At 41.9% G+C, this 16,023-nt stretch overlaps 1 protein-coding gene across 1 annotated transcript in view; it reads left to right on the forward strand.

Annotated features, from left to right (window-relative positions):
- Nucleotides 1-451: 451 nt before the first annotated feature.
- The window catches only part of VEGFC (vascular endothelial growth factor C), a gene marked incomplete at its 5' end in the record, with an annotated part of 74,677 nt that continues 59,105 nt past the window's right edge, over nt 452-16,023 (forward strand). The window contains 3 exon segments of the mRNA XM_032186791.1: nt 452-593; nt 596-709; nt 712-944. Of these exon segments, the coding sequence (XP_032042682.1) occupies nt 452-593; nt 596-709; nt 712-944 (489 nt within the window).

Consider the following 16,023-nt stretch of genomic DNA (forward strand, 5'->3'; position numbering starts at 1 on the left):
CCGGGCTCGGCCACCCGCATCTCCTGGGGCTCCCCCTCCGCTCCCTGGCGGAGCGGGGCGGCCTCTCCCTCTCCCTGCCCGCGGTGCGGGGCGCTGCGCTCCGCTCCGCTCCGCTCCGGGGCCGCCGGCGGCAGGCGGCGCACCAGCAGCAGCAGCAGCAAGAGGAGGAGGAGGAGGAGGAAGGCCGGCCCCCTCTCTCCGCCCGGAGGCGCAGGCAGAGGGCGCTTTCGCCATGCGCGGCCCCAGGCGCCGTGCACCCCCCGGCCGCGCCGCCGCTGACAGGCGTCGGGCGAGCGCTGCGCGGAGCCCTGCGGAGCCCTGCGGGCCGGGCCGGGCCCCGCGGGAGGGCGCGCAGGGGCCGCGCCGCCAAGGGGGAGCTGCGGGTGGCTGCGCCGTGCCGCTCTCCTTCCCTCTCTCTCTCTTTCCTTCCCTCCTCCTCCTCCTCCTCCTCCTCCTCTCTGCGCTTTCCACCTCCCCTGCTCCTGAGTGAGCGCGGCCTCGGATGTCCGGTTTCCTGGTGGGTTTTTTACCTGGCAAACTCCGGATAACTTCGGTGAGAATCCGCAAAGCGGCCGGGAAAGTTGGGAACTCCCCTGCAGGCGTCTAGGAGCTGCTGCTGCTGCTGCTACCGCATCTTCTCCATCCCGCGGATTTTACTGCCTTGGATATTGCGAGGGGAGGGAGGGGGGGACAGGACAGCGAAAGCCGGGGTGGGGAGAGAGAGGACGAGAAGGAGCCCCGCAGCTCTGCCCGCATTCCTCCGCCCGCCCCGCGGCCCCCCGCCCTGCCATCTTAGCACAATGCACTTGCTGGAGGTGCTCTCCCTCGGCTGCTGCCTCGCTGCCGGCGCCCTGCTCCTGGGACCCCGGCAGCCGGCCGCCGCCGCCGCCTACGAGTCCGGCCAGGGCTACTACGAGGAGGAGCCCGACGCCGGGGAGCCGAAGGTAAGGCCGTGCCCCGCGGAGGATGCCAAGCTTGCCCCACGGGGCACCGGGCTCCGAGCCCCCTTGGGTGCGCCGCTCATAAGTCGTACCGGCGAGGAAAAGAGATTGGGGAGAAGGGGAGGAGGGGAAGAGGTGTTCTAGGAGGGAGGGAAAAGAAAAAAAGAAGGCTGCACAGGGAATAGCCGCATTCCCAAAGAAACGCGAAGCATCTGATGGGCAGCCCAGAGGCTGCGCGTCCCGGGGATGGGGATGGGGATGGGGCTGTGCCCGGCAGCAGAAGCTTTCCCGAGCCGGCAAAGCTCAGGGCTTCTCCGGCATGAGAGAAGCTGGGGTGTCCCGGCAGCGCCGGCGGCTCCCTTCAGCGGGCTGAGGTGCAAGGAGCCCGGTGCTGCTGGAGGAAGGGCTGCGAGAAGCAGCTGGGCACAGGGATGGAGCAGTGAGGAAAACGTGGGGGACGGTGACAGCAGAAATGGAGACTTTCCACTTGTTGAAAAGTCTCTCTTGGAGCTATTGACACTTCGGATGACTTAGTGCTGCGTGACAGCGCGTACAGAAGGTGTGATGTGACACACCAATCTGAACCTTGCCCAGGCATGTGGATCGGGTCCTGATTAAATCCTCCAGTTCTAATCACAGATACTTGCAGGGCTGCCTTAACTTCTATTTGCATAGGAAATTTTGTAACTTAGTGTTTGAGTACATCTCAGCAGTAATTGTGGTTTTGCAGTTCTTGGTATGCTGATGCGTAAAAATGATGCATAGAATGTGATTGTATATGAATGTGACATTATTAGATAGACCTCTGAAGTCTGAGCTTTGTAACAGCTCTTCCCCTCATCTCATTGTTTTGAAGACTTGTGTCATGCTTTTGGAAAGCAATCAGGATCGAGTTTATTCGTTATTCATTTGGCGGGGGGAGTGTGTGGATTACAAGCTGAGCTGGTATTCTGACTTCTTTTTTCTAGGTTTGCAGTGATAGTTTTGATTTGGTTGGAGAAATAAACGTAATGTAACAGTGCTGTTTGGTTTACTGAACAGGAGTTTTGGGAGTTTTTACAGTAGCTACATGGGAAGTCAAGTGTTGACGGTGTACACATTAGCTGTACATGTAGTTTGGATATCCAGACTGTTGCAGACCATATGTTGTTCACAGGCTTCATGCATTTCAAGTAATATTCTGTATGGAGAAGGTTGCTGAGTATGTTGTAGTCTCCCTCCAAATATTTTAATTACCAATGAATGTTGTCAATTGTAATGTTCTAAATGCTAGTATGCTGTCAGCTTTCCTATTGCTTAAATGTTTACTAGGTACTCCTCAAATCTAAGTATTAAAAGTTAGGAACACAAAATAAACCTGGTCACTCTTATCACTTAGGCTATTAAAAAAAAAAAAATTACAAAAGGGTAAAAATACCTGGACTCTCTCCGGCATGTGACTGACTACAAGCCAGTGAACTGAGTGAAACTGATGCTAGAGGTGTGTGCCCTCAGACTATCTTGCGCTGAAAAGGTAGGGAAAAAAAAAACACAACAAAACAAAACTGGAACATGGTGCATCCTTTGCACACTGAAGTGGCTGAGATCGAACAGCTGATTGTGAAGAAATGCCAGAGTGATGCCGTGCATTCCCATGCACGTGTTGTAGGCAGTCACTGTGTTTCTTAAAGAAACTTCAAAGTCTTTCAGAGCTGCCGCTGTAGAGCACCGTACAGAAGTGCAAGCACTCCCTGGAAAGAAGGGAACTGTGAACAAACCAAAGGAAGAAAGGTCAAGAGACAGGGAAGTGAGTGGGATAGTGTGTGTTAAGCTATAACATTAACAGAAAAGTGTTTTTGTGCCTGGCTACTGGTGAGTAGCAGAGAGTGAGAGAGAGTGTGCATCCCAGCAGGCTTAGTCACGTTGGGAGACTTTAGCTGGGAGTTTGTTGCTTCTGGTGGAACTGTTGGAATGAGTGAGTATTGTGCACAGTTGTTGCTGTGATGAGAGAATGTGGGATGACTTTCTCAAGTAATTAGAAAGGATTAAATAAGTAAATTGTAAGTAATTGTTTCAAGGAAAATATGATTATATTGTCAGTAAAAAGATATTTGCTTGAACTTTCTGAACTTGAATGAAAAATGCATGATCACTTCTGTTTGTAGATACTACGCTTCCTCTGTTTTAACTTTCTACCCCATACTGCTGCATTTTATTCTGATGCCTAAGTGCAAGTTATATAGCCTTTTGGGTTGACATTTTTACAACTTTTATTCCTCTTTGCTTCCTATTTTAAGAAGGTCAGCTTTAGAAATGTTTCTCTAGAGTATGGGTGAAGTTGAGGGTCCTCCAACACAGGAGGCAGAAAATAGTGTTGTGTTTTTATGCAGGTGAGTGTTATGTATTAGTTTTGTCCTGGAGATATGCAGCAACTTGGAAGCATTACAGATAAAAATAGTAGTGCGTCTTCATACATAGCTCTTGCAAAGGCATGCTCTGCTGCAGCTGGCCACCGATAAGCTTGTGCAACACTGCCTCCTCTCCCTTTTTTTTTTTTTTCTTCTGCCAAAGGATAGTGTTCATTATTTGACAAGATTACAGGGCCCAGATTAAGACTTCTCAGATGAACTGTCTGATCAGTGGATGGGGAGCGACCCTTGCCCGTAAATCATCTCCTTCAGATTTCCTGCACCACCAGGGAGTTCCCCCAGCACACAGAACCTCACTCAGCTGGCTCCGCTGCCTCGTCCCCTGGCACCCAGCCATGCCCCTAGTGCTTCATGCCTGTGGCACGTCTTTAAATCGACAACATGCAGCGAATATGTGCTGCCTACCCAGGAGGTCAAAGTGTACTTAGTAATAATAATAATACCTTATTGTTTGGCAAAAGCTTAAAAACGAGCTAGAGGGGCTATGTGGGCATTTTGGGTATGAACTAAAATTCTGAAGTTACTGAAATGAAGGCGTGACAGTGGCATGTACTTAGACTGAATTAATGGGAATGTGGTAACAATAGCAGGAATAGGTTATTATGGTAACAATAGTGGTAACAGTAGCACAGTAACAATAGTGAGGAAGAAGCTAGTGACACAGCTGGGAAGTCTTGCTGAAGTCCCACCTTCGTCTTGCTATGTAGTCAAACGTTTAGGATTATGTGGCAATGCAAAAGCAGTGTTGATCAATTGTTCCACATCAGTTCAGGCAGTTTGAAACTATAAATACACAAGAATTCTTAGTTTTGCATTAAAATTTGAATAACAACTGAAAATTTGATTTTATTTCACTGTTTTAGGTGTGTCCCTGAAAGTAGCAATGGGGCCCCTCTGTGCACACAGCCATACAGAACAGTCTTTGTGCTTTGATTTTGTGGATTTTTTTTCTTTTCCTACCCTCATGAAAATAGGTGCCCTTACATGAGCTCCCATTATCTTGGATGCTATCTCTGCTGAGACATGCCTTTATCATCTTAATTTTATTTTAAATCTGACCTAATCATAAAGTGCTACCAGTTGATGGCTAATGATGTTTAAATACCATTCATGTGGGAGTGGGAGGAAAGCAGTCTGTCAGAGTCTGAGACTTCTTCCTTTTCCTACATCCTGATGGTATCTCAAATCTACCATGCCATGGCCAGCTCTAAGTTTATGAAGTGTGCCTTACTCTGTGCCTCAATGCTTGCTACGCACGCTAGTAAGAAATGAGGCTGGGTTTTCCGGTCTGCTAGAGCACTGCTATTTTTCATAAACCTCATGCCCAGTAATCAAGCAGTGCTAAAATGAATAGGCAGGGAGAAGGTTATTTTTCTTCTGCTGTTACTATTTTGTCTCCTGCAACTTTTTATAAATGTGGCCACTCTTTTTTCAGATGAACATGCAAAGATGCTATCTTTTTGGGAGGCATGACTTGTATCAAATGCAACTAGATGAATCTGAGTAATGTAATAGGACCTACTGTGAAGACTAAGTAGAGCTTCTGCAAGTGAAATTGTTAAACCTTTGCCTAGTTTTCTGTGTGAGGAGAGTACAATACTAAGCTCCAAGAGCTCATGGCACTTCCTAGTTCTTGGTGTATGTACGTGCATTCCTGGGTATCTTGTGTAAGCACACTTATGTGTCTGTGAGGGATTTCACAGGATTGCTGCTGACAAATAACCGCGTTTCTGAAGGCTCTAAAAAAACCCTTTGAGGATTATTTTAACTAACTGCAGTGCTTGAAGGCTTACAGAAACATCCCTTCAAAAATATTATTTTTAAGCTCATTTAGGTTTAACGTCTTTTAAGCTTCTGCATGTTCTTCAAGGGTGTGTGTTCAGTTATTTTGGAAAAAATAAACCAAGACTTGCTGTTTTTGCTGTTGTAGCTAGAGTGGTGGTTATAATCATCTCCCGTTGATACCCTGCATCCAGAATAGGCAGTCTGGCTAGAACCTCATGTTCAGCTGCTGCCTTTTTGAATGTGGTCAGTGATTCATTAAAACAAAATGCTTGGAACAAAGGAAATCCATATGAAGTCAGACTGGTCTCCTATCAAGTTTAATATCTTTGTTTAATGTAAAAAATGTGCTACAGCTGTGTGTAGAATGAATTATAAGAAATTCCAAGTAAGGTTGTTGTTTGAAAGATGTAAGCTCCTTCAGAGTTGCAGAAGAGTTATGTCTTATAAAGTCTTGAATTTTGTTTAGTAACTGGGATAAGTATAGTTTCATTAACTATTATACATATTCAACAGCTGTACTTTGGGAGGAAGGGATTTCCATCCTGAGTGATGTTTAAGTACCATGCACATATAAGAATCTGTGTCAAAGACAGTAATGGCTGCGTAAATTGCAACAGAGTTTTAATTTAAAACATTGATAGCTTAGAGGGATCACGAAGGGATTGTCTCAATTCTTATTTTATATGAATTTGTCAGCTTTTTTTCATAGTATTAAAAACTGTTTTCTGTTTATGTCACCAAAAGATTTTTCCAATGACTCAATATTAATGCATTGCTCTGTTTGCTCTCCTTTGCATTTCAGAATTTCGTTGTGAAGTAGCTAAATCATAAGTCATTTACTCTTCTGTTCTCATGTTGTCATCATTGTAAATCAATCTCTCTATCTCTTTCATATTTTTTTTTTAATTTTCTTGATTTTCTTTAGCCATCTTTTTAAGATGGCTAAAACTCCTTGCAGATATTTAGAGAGTTTATTTGCTGGTGGAATGAATATTTTGGTAAGGTGCTCCAGTTAGCAAAGTAACCAGGAGGAATGCAGTTCATTCAGAAGGAAAATAAAAAGCACAAGAAAAAACAGCTGACAACTGGAGGGGAAAAAAAATCTAATAGTAGTAGTTAGTAGATTTTGGCTAGGCTGTAGTTCTCCCCAGGTATGGGTGACTTCTGTTTTTGTCATCTTCTTACAGGATGAGTTGTCTTCCTAGGAGTGGTTACTGAGTATTACAGAAGTAGTAGTTACCTCTGTATGGAATTCTTGGTTCCTTGATTGGGGTTAACTTCAATGAACATTGATTGTGGAAGTTAACAACACAAATTTTCTGATATCGCCATCACCCTGAACCCTGTTGAAGTTGGTTCAAATCCTGTTCCTCATAGAAAAGAGCAGGCCTTTTGTCCTGGGTAAGGGAAAATACTGCAGAAGAGCTTGGAGACCTCTTGGAAGACACCAGAAGGCTGCAGGAGGGTGGTGGTGGTTGTGTCTGGTGTTGTAGATGTTGCATCCCCTGTGTTACTCTTGCATGCTTGTGGCTGTGTTGTGACATAAGCAATTTCAACAATGATATGACATCTGCCTGTGTCATCCAAAGCAAAGTCCTTTACACCGTATAATGTCTTCAATTTTTGACTCATCCAAGATCTGTGCTCAGTTGCCAGAGAGAAAAGAGCAATTTATCAGAGGGGATTACTTCTTTGAACAGTAGTTGTGCTTGATAATTTCCTCAGTCTTTTCCAAAGGAAATCTGTAGCACCTCCACGTGTGAAATTTCCAGGACTTTGTAAAGATGTAAAACTGTAGATTTCCTACTAGAGATTATTCAGAAGAAACAAAAGTAATCCCTAGCTGCCCTTCAATTTTCTTTGACTGCAGAATTTGTCAGACCCAAATGTATTTGTGGTGGACTGCTCCAGCTGTCTAGAGTGTACTTGCCGCATCACACTATTTACAGCCAAGTTGCAATACTTAGAGCCAAGAGAAAAACTGGCCAAGTGAAACTTCACACGTTAGCTGCTGTCTACTTACTCATGTTTGTGATTTGGGGGTTTTATGGGTGTGGTTTTTGGTTTTCCAGATTGGCCAAGAGAGATGCAGCTAGTAGTAACTTCTGCAGTCTGCTGAAAAAATAACATTCTCATCAGAGAAACAAGGAAAAACAATTGTAGAGGTTGAGGTATTACTTCCAGGTCAAACATTAGTTTTGGCAGAGCTTTTGTAATTCTGATACAAGAGCCCATCCCTCCTTTTCCAAATAAGTGGCTTAATGTTTGTTACCTCCAAGTATCCGTATACACAGCCATGTGAGGAAAGTTTGATAGTTGTTGTGTGCCATGTGCTGCCAACAGATGTTGAGATCCAAGTTCCTGCTCCACTGACTGTAAGTCCAGTTTTGTGGGATTCTTGCTGGTGAAGTGGTTGATGGCAACTTGCAGGGATTCCCTTTTATGAGCCCCCTGGGACCCAAAGCCAGCCCAAGCAGACAATGCTGTGAACCTGTTTTCATGTTCAAGGTGCTCATAAACACCAAGACGAGGAGTTGTGGACTTGGTTTCACATTTATTTGCACTTAGAAGTGCTCTAAAAATTGAACTCCAGGAACTGCCTTGTCCAGGTGCTCTCACTTTGAGCTGTATACATATTACAGAAACTTAACATGGAGAAAGAAAAATTTCTGAATAGCTTAAAATATAAGGAGAGCCTAAACCAAATAAAACTTTAAGTGGAAATGTGCTTGAACGGCTTTGCTTTCGTTTATTCATTTGGGAGTGGGATGGGGGGAGAGAAATTTCTACAATTCTTGGATATCATTTTGGTATGTTTTAAAAATAAAAATCAGATTTTCTCTGGAAATCTTGCCTTTATTGCTCTGAGAACTCACCACAGACTTGATCTCTCACTCTTCTTAACCAACATCTGCTAAGTATCGCAAACTGCAGCAGCATTGTATTTTCTGTAATCTGGAGACTAAGATGACACCATGAAAAGTGGGTTTCACTGGAAGTCCAAAAAAACAAAAAAAAAAGCATTTGCCTTTCTTATCCCTAAAAAGGATAGTTTATTTGATGTAATACTGATGAAAAAATCTCTGCTTGCTTCCAGTCTCTCTGTTACTTGGAGAACATCACTCCTACTATTTCTCTTTATTTCTAATGCAGAAAAGGCAAATTATGTAACATCAGTTGTTCTGGTTATGGATGTTTGTATCTGGCAGCAGACAACTTGATAGAAAAGAAACATTGCCTGTGAATTTAATAGTGCCAAGACTCTAGATAGACACACTGTGTATCCCTTTCAGAATTCCTACTTACGGTTAGAGTGACAGAGTAATTAACCAAGGAAACTAAGAGATGTACTTGTGAGGTAGCGGCTTACTGACATTTGTCTCTTGCCTAGGGACAGATGTTTCCAAATAAAAGCAGAGCCTATGACTTCCTCTTCTCCCCATCTGCTCCCCAGCAAGTCTTGCATAACAGGCAGAATGCTGCTGTGGTACAAACATGACCATTTACTTCATGTTTCTTTTTTTTGTTATTCATGGATGTCAAGGCACTCTTGTTAAGATCTCAATATTTCTTTTTGGTAAGGATTTTTTTATTTCCTTTATATCTTCAGTATTGAATATTCTGTTACTTGGAAGAAGTCAGATAATCTTGCTAATAATCAGCAGGCTGTTATTTTTGAATCACTGTAGGTTCAGTAAAGATGGAGAAGTGTTTTTTTTCCAGGAAGGAAGATAGCAATGGACAATTATTTTGTCCTTCTACTTGGGCGTGTTTCTGGCTGTCTATAGAGGAACAAAATGTCAGTTTCATTTTAAAATACCAAGAACCATGACGTATGGGCCACTGGGCACACCTTTTAGGAGAACATTAACAGTGACATGACTGCGTATCATGACTGTTGGCCTGTGTCCTTTGTAGTTTCATATCCTTTCACAGAGGTTTCATCTAAACTGTCGGGCAGCAGAAGTCAAGAAGTTAGGCTCAAAATCAAATTTCCAGGGGATCTCCTTGATGGACCATTAGTGGTGCTGAATCTGGGGCTTCTGCCTTGTGTTCCCAGGTGTACCTATGGCATGAGAACATACTTTTTTGAACATACAGTTCGGAAAGGTCTGCTTACTTGCTGCTCAGCAGAGCCCAGCAGCTTGGGCAGCTCTTGGCTGTGTGACTTTTCCCCTGCCAAACAGTAACACCATAGTGCTGGGCACGTGAAATTGTCTGGACCATCCTTAGGAGGGGATTTGCTGTGTCTGCACTGGGGAAGGTGGGTTTGATAGCAGTCTGGGCTCAGGTGAAGATCAGGCTGTCTCAGAATAGCAAATTGTGCTATATAGTGGTGTCTTTGCAGGTACAATTCCTTCCTAGGACTGTGGCAATCAAAAAGACTAAATGCAGCCTGTGCAACTAAAAGGGGTGGAAAAAATGCTTGCTTGTTTTTGTTGTTTTTTCTCCTTACCCAATAAGAGCCTACCTATTTTGCCCTGATCATCAACTGTGAAGAATGATCAGGATCCTTAAGATTAATGAGAACCCTGCTTGTTTTCTTCTCTGGGTGGCTGGCTCAGCAAGTGATCAAATCACTAGAAACAAAAAGGAGTAAAGCCCTGGAGAGGAGTTCTGAGTACTTTATTATTCCAAATAGCAGTGGAAGGACTGGTAAGGCAGTAAAAGCATATTGAACTGCGATCTTGCAGCAGGAAGTAGATGGGGAAATGGGGAAAGTAGCGGGGAAGGATTTTCAGAGGCCAGGACCACATTCTTCAAAGGAAGGGAGAATTAGGATGCCTTATTGCATGAGGTAGAACCAAAGAGTTAAGCAAACTCTAAGCTGAACAGTCGTCATTAATCTGGATTAATGGCATAAAAAGGTCTTTGTAGTAATGAAACTCTTTGAATATCTTAGCATAGCTAACAGTTTCAGAAAATTAATGAAACTTTCAAATCCTCATCTCTTATGACAGATGGATGATCTGTGTTTTTCTCTTGAGCCTTTAAGTCGATGTGTTATTCTGATAGTTTGCTTGTGGTATTTATTTTGAGTATTGAAGTGACATTAAAGTAGAAGAATGGTGGCTGTACCTGGTCAGACAAAATGCCTGGTTAGCCCTTTATGTTCTTGTGATGAGGAGCAGTCTGCCATGCTTCTCCCCCAGTTTGTTCCACCTGTAGCCAGTAAGACTGTTCCCACTGAGTCCTGATCCCCCAAAATTTCTTTTCTAACCTCTGTCTGGTGAGCTGCCCTGCTTGTCCCCTGCACATAGCATCCAGCTGGTTTGTCCCCATACCATGCCATGGAAACAGCTCAGCGGGTTCATGAGCTGTTTGCTTTGTTTCTTCTCCTTTGCATCCCACAGAGTGAGCTCAGGGGAATGCCTGCAGCCCTGGTGTGTGAACATGTACTTGCTGCTGGTTCCATGGCCAACTGGGGACTTAAGCTGGAAAATTTTGACAGCAAGCATTGACAGGGGCAGTGGAGAGAGACGCTTGCAGAGTCTTGGGCTCATGATGTTTTTTTGGAGTGAGAGGGCAACCATGGTAACATGCACCTGGCTACAGCCACTCTGCTGGCCCTTTCAGTACCTCTTAGGTTGTTTTTTGGCTGGTCTTTTTCTTTCCTTTTTAATTTATGCCCTTACCATCTAAAGCCTTGCCAAATTACAGGACCTACTTGACAACCTCCTTCTAAGCAAACGAAATGGGAAGTGTCACGACATGCTTACAGACTGCTGGCAGCAGGGTAGCCTGTGGGCCTCACCCCCTTAAATGATGGGGGGAAGTATTTTTCTAATGTTTCACTTGACTTTTCTGTGTGTTATCCCACACAGAGGCTTTTGACATCGACACCTCTTTGTATTAAGAACTTTAGTTTTGAGTGGCTGTTCTGTTTGTTTATATGTACGTATAAATGTTATACATATATATATATATATAATGACAATATTATATATATAATATATATATATAAAACAACAATGAAACTGAAAGCAATTTGTCTTAAGCCTGACACTTGTGAGTTATGTATGAATCATCCCTAGTCCTTATCCTAGACAGAGCAGGGAACAATTTTGTCCATGCCACTTGTGATTTTACTGCGTTCTCTCCTTAGTTGTTCTTTTCCTGGCTAATAGTCCTTCATTTATATAACATGCTTTTGGTAATGAAGCCGCTTCTTACCTTTGATCATCTGACTTCATAGCTTTCTTAATTCTCTGTAAGATGGCAGAACAAGGAGAGGGGAAAGCCAGGAATGCCTGCAGTATTCCGGATATGGGACACCACGGATGTGTGTAGGAACACAATGATGTTTTGTTCTTTTCCCTAATAATTCCACTTATTTTAAGTCTCTTGATTGGAGAGTATTTCGTAACATGTCTGACACAAGTTTGATTAAAGTGCCTCTTCTAAAGAAGTTTTAAAAGTATTTATATTGAAGGATTAGATGGGGGAAGACATTTTGTAGTTATTTTCTTCCTCAAAGTTCTCATAAAAGCTGTTCTTAGAGGCCTCTGTTAAGACAATGTACAGTTATTTAACTTACGTGCTCATAATGCTATGAGTTTTTCTGCCTGCCACATGTGCATGAGAGGTTTAACGGGACTAGCTATCTTCCGAGTTATAAGCCAGTTATAAGCCATGAGTTGTATATTTAATGTTCCTAATGACTTTTTTTTTTTTTTTTTTTTTAAGAAATGTGTTCTCAAAATAATCTGTAAAATATACCAGCAAGCTTGTAAAGGTTGTCTATACCTGTTAACAATAAAACGTGACTCTTGGGCAAGATTTGTGAGAGCTTCGTTATATGCACTAACTAGGTGCATATGACTAAGCAAATTTATCCTGAATCTACCCACCCATGCTTGCAAATTTTCAGATTTGTGCCAAGCCTAGCCTAAAGCATCAAATGTACAAAATGCCCTTCTGAGGTGTGCCTAGACAAGTGTTTTGCCTCTAACAGTCTCAGCAGAGCGTGCTGTTTAGGGAGAACACTTTGGCTTAGTCTCTTTCTGCAAGTCACTCACTTGTGCCGTCCTAACACTCATAGAGGATACATCACTGCCCCTTCTCTTTAGTATCTGTTTATGGACATCTTGTTCATGGATTTGTCTCAGTTCATACTGAAGACAACACAGTAGATTTAGAGCTACTTCAGGCCACGACTGTGACAGGAGTGTCTCTGATTTTGATGACCAGCAATATTTATAAAGAGTTGTTTTTTTTTCAGTTTATTTGCTTTCTGAAGCTTATATTCTGTTGTTTTTTTTTTTTTTTTTTTGTTTGTTTGTTTGTTTCTTTTTTATTATTATTATTCCTTTAAGTCTTGTGTATCACAAGAATCAGACACAAAAGTAATTTTCAGTAGCGAGAGAAGAAAATTAATGTTTGTTTGGGGATCTGGGATATGTGTCCTGAGATTTTCAAAGTCTAAAGAAGAAACACAAGTATTATTTGATTCTTTCAAAAAATACTTAAATACAAATGTATTTTGGCCAGTCACAGGGACTAGGGCCAATGTCAAATTGCTTCCTCCCACCCCTCACAACCGCTCTCATTGAGAAGCCACTTTTACTTCAAGCTTTAGACATTTATTATATGTGCAATGTCTTTTCAGTTCCTTTCTGCCTGGGGTTTTGACAACTTTGTGCAGAACTTTTCCAAAGGAGTACAGTACTTTCCCAGAGTACTACAGGTCAGAATCAAAATCTGGGCCTCTTTAAAGATGCTTTGTTGATGGGAACTTTTATTATGGGGTTTGTTTGTAGGAACTTCCACATTCCAAATGTCACTTGATGAGCACAACTGCAGTACACTGAGTACAGGGGTAAAGCAGAGGATCCTAGCTTGGTCTTGATGCCCTACTCCATTTAAAAATGTGGGAAGAGTTGCAGGGATATTTAGAGAAGGAAGGTGAAGGAGTTGGGTTGTCCACACTTAAGTCCAAAATTTCCGTTCATTCCCCCTATCTACTTTTCCAGGACGAAGGAAAAGGTAAGGGAGTTAAAGGAAAACTTTCAGGTAAGGGTTATATATAGTATGAACTTCAGAGGATATCCAGCATTATCCCTTTAGAAACATCTGTATTATCCCAAAGAAGATTCTTAGTTCATCTAGGCTTTTTCTTAATGGTGGATATCTTCCTTCTCCCTCAGTAGAGAAGTAAAGTTTACTTCTCTGAGGAAATTGTGCATTTTGTTAAGGGTTCTGAATGCATTTATGTTTAAATTCATGTGATCATTTGTTAGATGTTGTCTGGCAAGTGATACAGTGAATAAAATGGAAGATAGTCTTTTCTGAATAATCCTCAGCTTCTTATTCTAAGTCTCTGTTCCATGTTTGTGCTAACCTATTACATTTTGCTATTGTTCTACATATTCTTTTACAGAACTCTGAAAACTGTATTTGGAATAACTTCAGTTTTATTCTTTTTTCCTCCATAAATAACATGTACAATACATTCCTCAAAATCCCTGTTATAGTCTTTATCATACAAGCCCTAATTTACAGATTATCTATTTAACAAATGCGCTTGTATAGGCTTACATTTTTATAATCGCCGTCTATTTAATTTTTCAACTGCCTTATGAGGAAACTATAAAATTGAAAGTTTATTCTGAGCCAAAGCAGGGTGTGTTCATTAGCTAACTGGTTTCATTAGAATGGGAATTTCCTTTCTATTTTATGGGTTACAGTGCAGTGTTGAGACTTTTAAAGTAAAGGCAAAGTATTGCTAAGATATGGAATTGCTTATCTTATCGTAAAACTTGCACTGATATCTGAGTAGTAACCTTAAAATAAAAATGGAATTAGTAAACATTGCTTTTGGTAATCATTAAAGTGACTGAATTTCATACAAAAACTATTTTTATCCACTGCTTACCAGTTATTTACCAATGTCCTTCTATAAAATTAGAATCATTTTGCAAGCAGTGTCCTGATACTTTAGCTGGACCAAAATATTGGCTTCAAAGTCTTCTGGAAGATTGAAAGAAAAACAAATTCTACAACCTGTCTGGCTCTACTCAATGCTGATCATAACAGAGGAATTTCTACCACTAATCTGGGGGGCAATTTCTCTGTTTTATTCCAAACTCTGGCAGATCTGTACCTGGGAAAGACAACTTGAGAATTCTACTATATGTGTGTGTGTGTGTATGTAAATATATATATATATATATATAAAAAAACATTTATATAGAGAGAGAATTTTGTTGTTGTTACTAATTTTTTTTTTTTTTTTTTTGAGTAAAATAGGTTTTTATTTGGCAGCAAAATCTCCTGTTGAACTTTTTATGTTTATGTGGAAGAAGTTACAATATATGAAGTAAAAGATGAAGGCAAAACTTTACATGGAAGTAGTTCTTTTCTTAGTGTAACATGATCTGATCTTCAATTTATATTTACCACTTTTTTCTTATATGTGTATAAAGTTTAGTGACAGTGCAGTGAAGGACTGGTAATACTGGACCACATTACTAATTTAACTAGATTTGGCTAGTCATCCATGTTTCCAGCAGAAGGTGGCCCAGGAACGGGGAGAACCAGGGAGATATTGTTAATTAAGTTTGTAAATAGGTTAATTACTGCAATAATGTTAATTCTGCTCCTGAGCAGCTAAAATTATCCTGATAGTTTGTACAGCCACCCCATCCCTTGGTTGGTTATTATTTGTCCATGTCGAATGGAGGCAGTTGTCCAAAATGTTTTCTATAGAAGTACTCTAAATAACATGTGACCTATATTAAACTAAGGAAGAACATACACGTATAAGCAAGTACTTGCTTCCCTTTTACTTTATACCCAGGCTGACAGTGACATGAGTTCAGCATCTGGAAACCTTTCTCTAGCTATGCTGAAGAAGATTTAGGGTTGCTATTTTGCTGTCATTCCACATGGATAATGTACCACCCTAAAGCCAAGCTAAATCTACCTATATAATAGTACTGATGGACACTGCAACTGTGGTATATGAAAATATGTATTAGATTGCTATTCCAATAAAAATCAAGCATTCAGAATTTACAAAATGACAGAATTAAAACCAATGCTAGAACTAAAACTAAAATTAAAGTTTTTATTTTTTTTCCCAGTGTTATATTAACACTTTGGAGTTGAGTAATTTCCAGGGACTTTGAAAAGACTACCAAAAACGCTCCCAGTTGTATCATCTGTACCTGATACAGTGTTTTCAGTGGGCATGGGCCTGTATGACCAGCTTCCAGGAGTGTTGGGAGCTCTGTCCTCCTTTCCCTGCTGCCATCCCACATCCCGTCTGGTTCCACCCACCATATTCAGCCTGTTTCTCTATATGGCACAATGGGGCTTGGGGTTAGGGAGTGTTAAACCACACCAACCTAGTTGCTTCCACCTTCACCACAACACGTTAGCTGAGCTGAATGTAATCTGGGAGCTGGCATCACTTTTTTCCTACTTCCCTGGCTCTTTCTTCTGACACCCAGTTGCAAACTCTAGCTCCCTTCCCTCTCCTGGTGTCCTTCCTTTTTTACCATCTTCCTCTCAGGGTGGACAGCCTTTTTCTGCTTTCTATTCCCTTACACTCAGGTTTCCCCCATTCATCTGCCTGCTCTGGAATTGCCCAAGAGAGAAAAATCTCACTGCTGTGACCTCATAACCAGCTGCAGGCCAGAACTCTACACACACGGGGAAGACAGCAGCTTCAGGGAGAGCCTATTGATCCTTGGTTCAAGCTTTCTTGCTTTAGCAGAGTAATCTGCCAAAGGCTCTGTTAGAAATTTGTGAGCTGCAATGGTTAGAAAACTTATCTGTTGGGCAAGTTTTACTAAAGATAATAAAGCATGCCCCTAAGGCACCCTCTGTGTTTCTTTCTCTTCTCTATCACTCCAGATCATACTTCTCTGTCAGTTTAAGATGCT

This window comes from Aythya fuligula, chromosome 4 (genome assembly GCF_009819795.1).
Source record: "Aythya fuligula isolate bAytFul2 chromosome 4, bAytFul2.pri, whole genome shotgun sequence".
Classification (NCBI taxonomy): Eukaryota; Metazoa; Chordata; class Aves; order Anseriformes; family Anatidae; genus Aythya; species Aythya fuligula.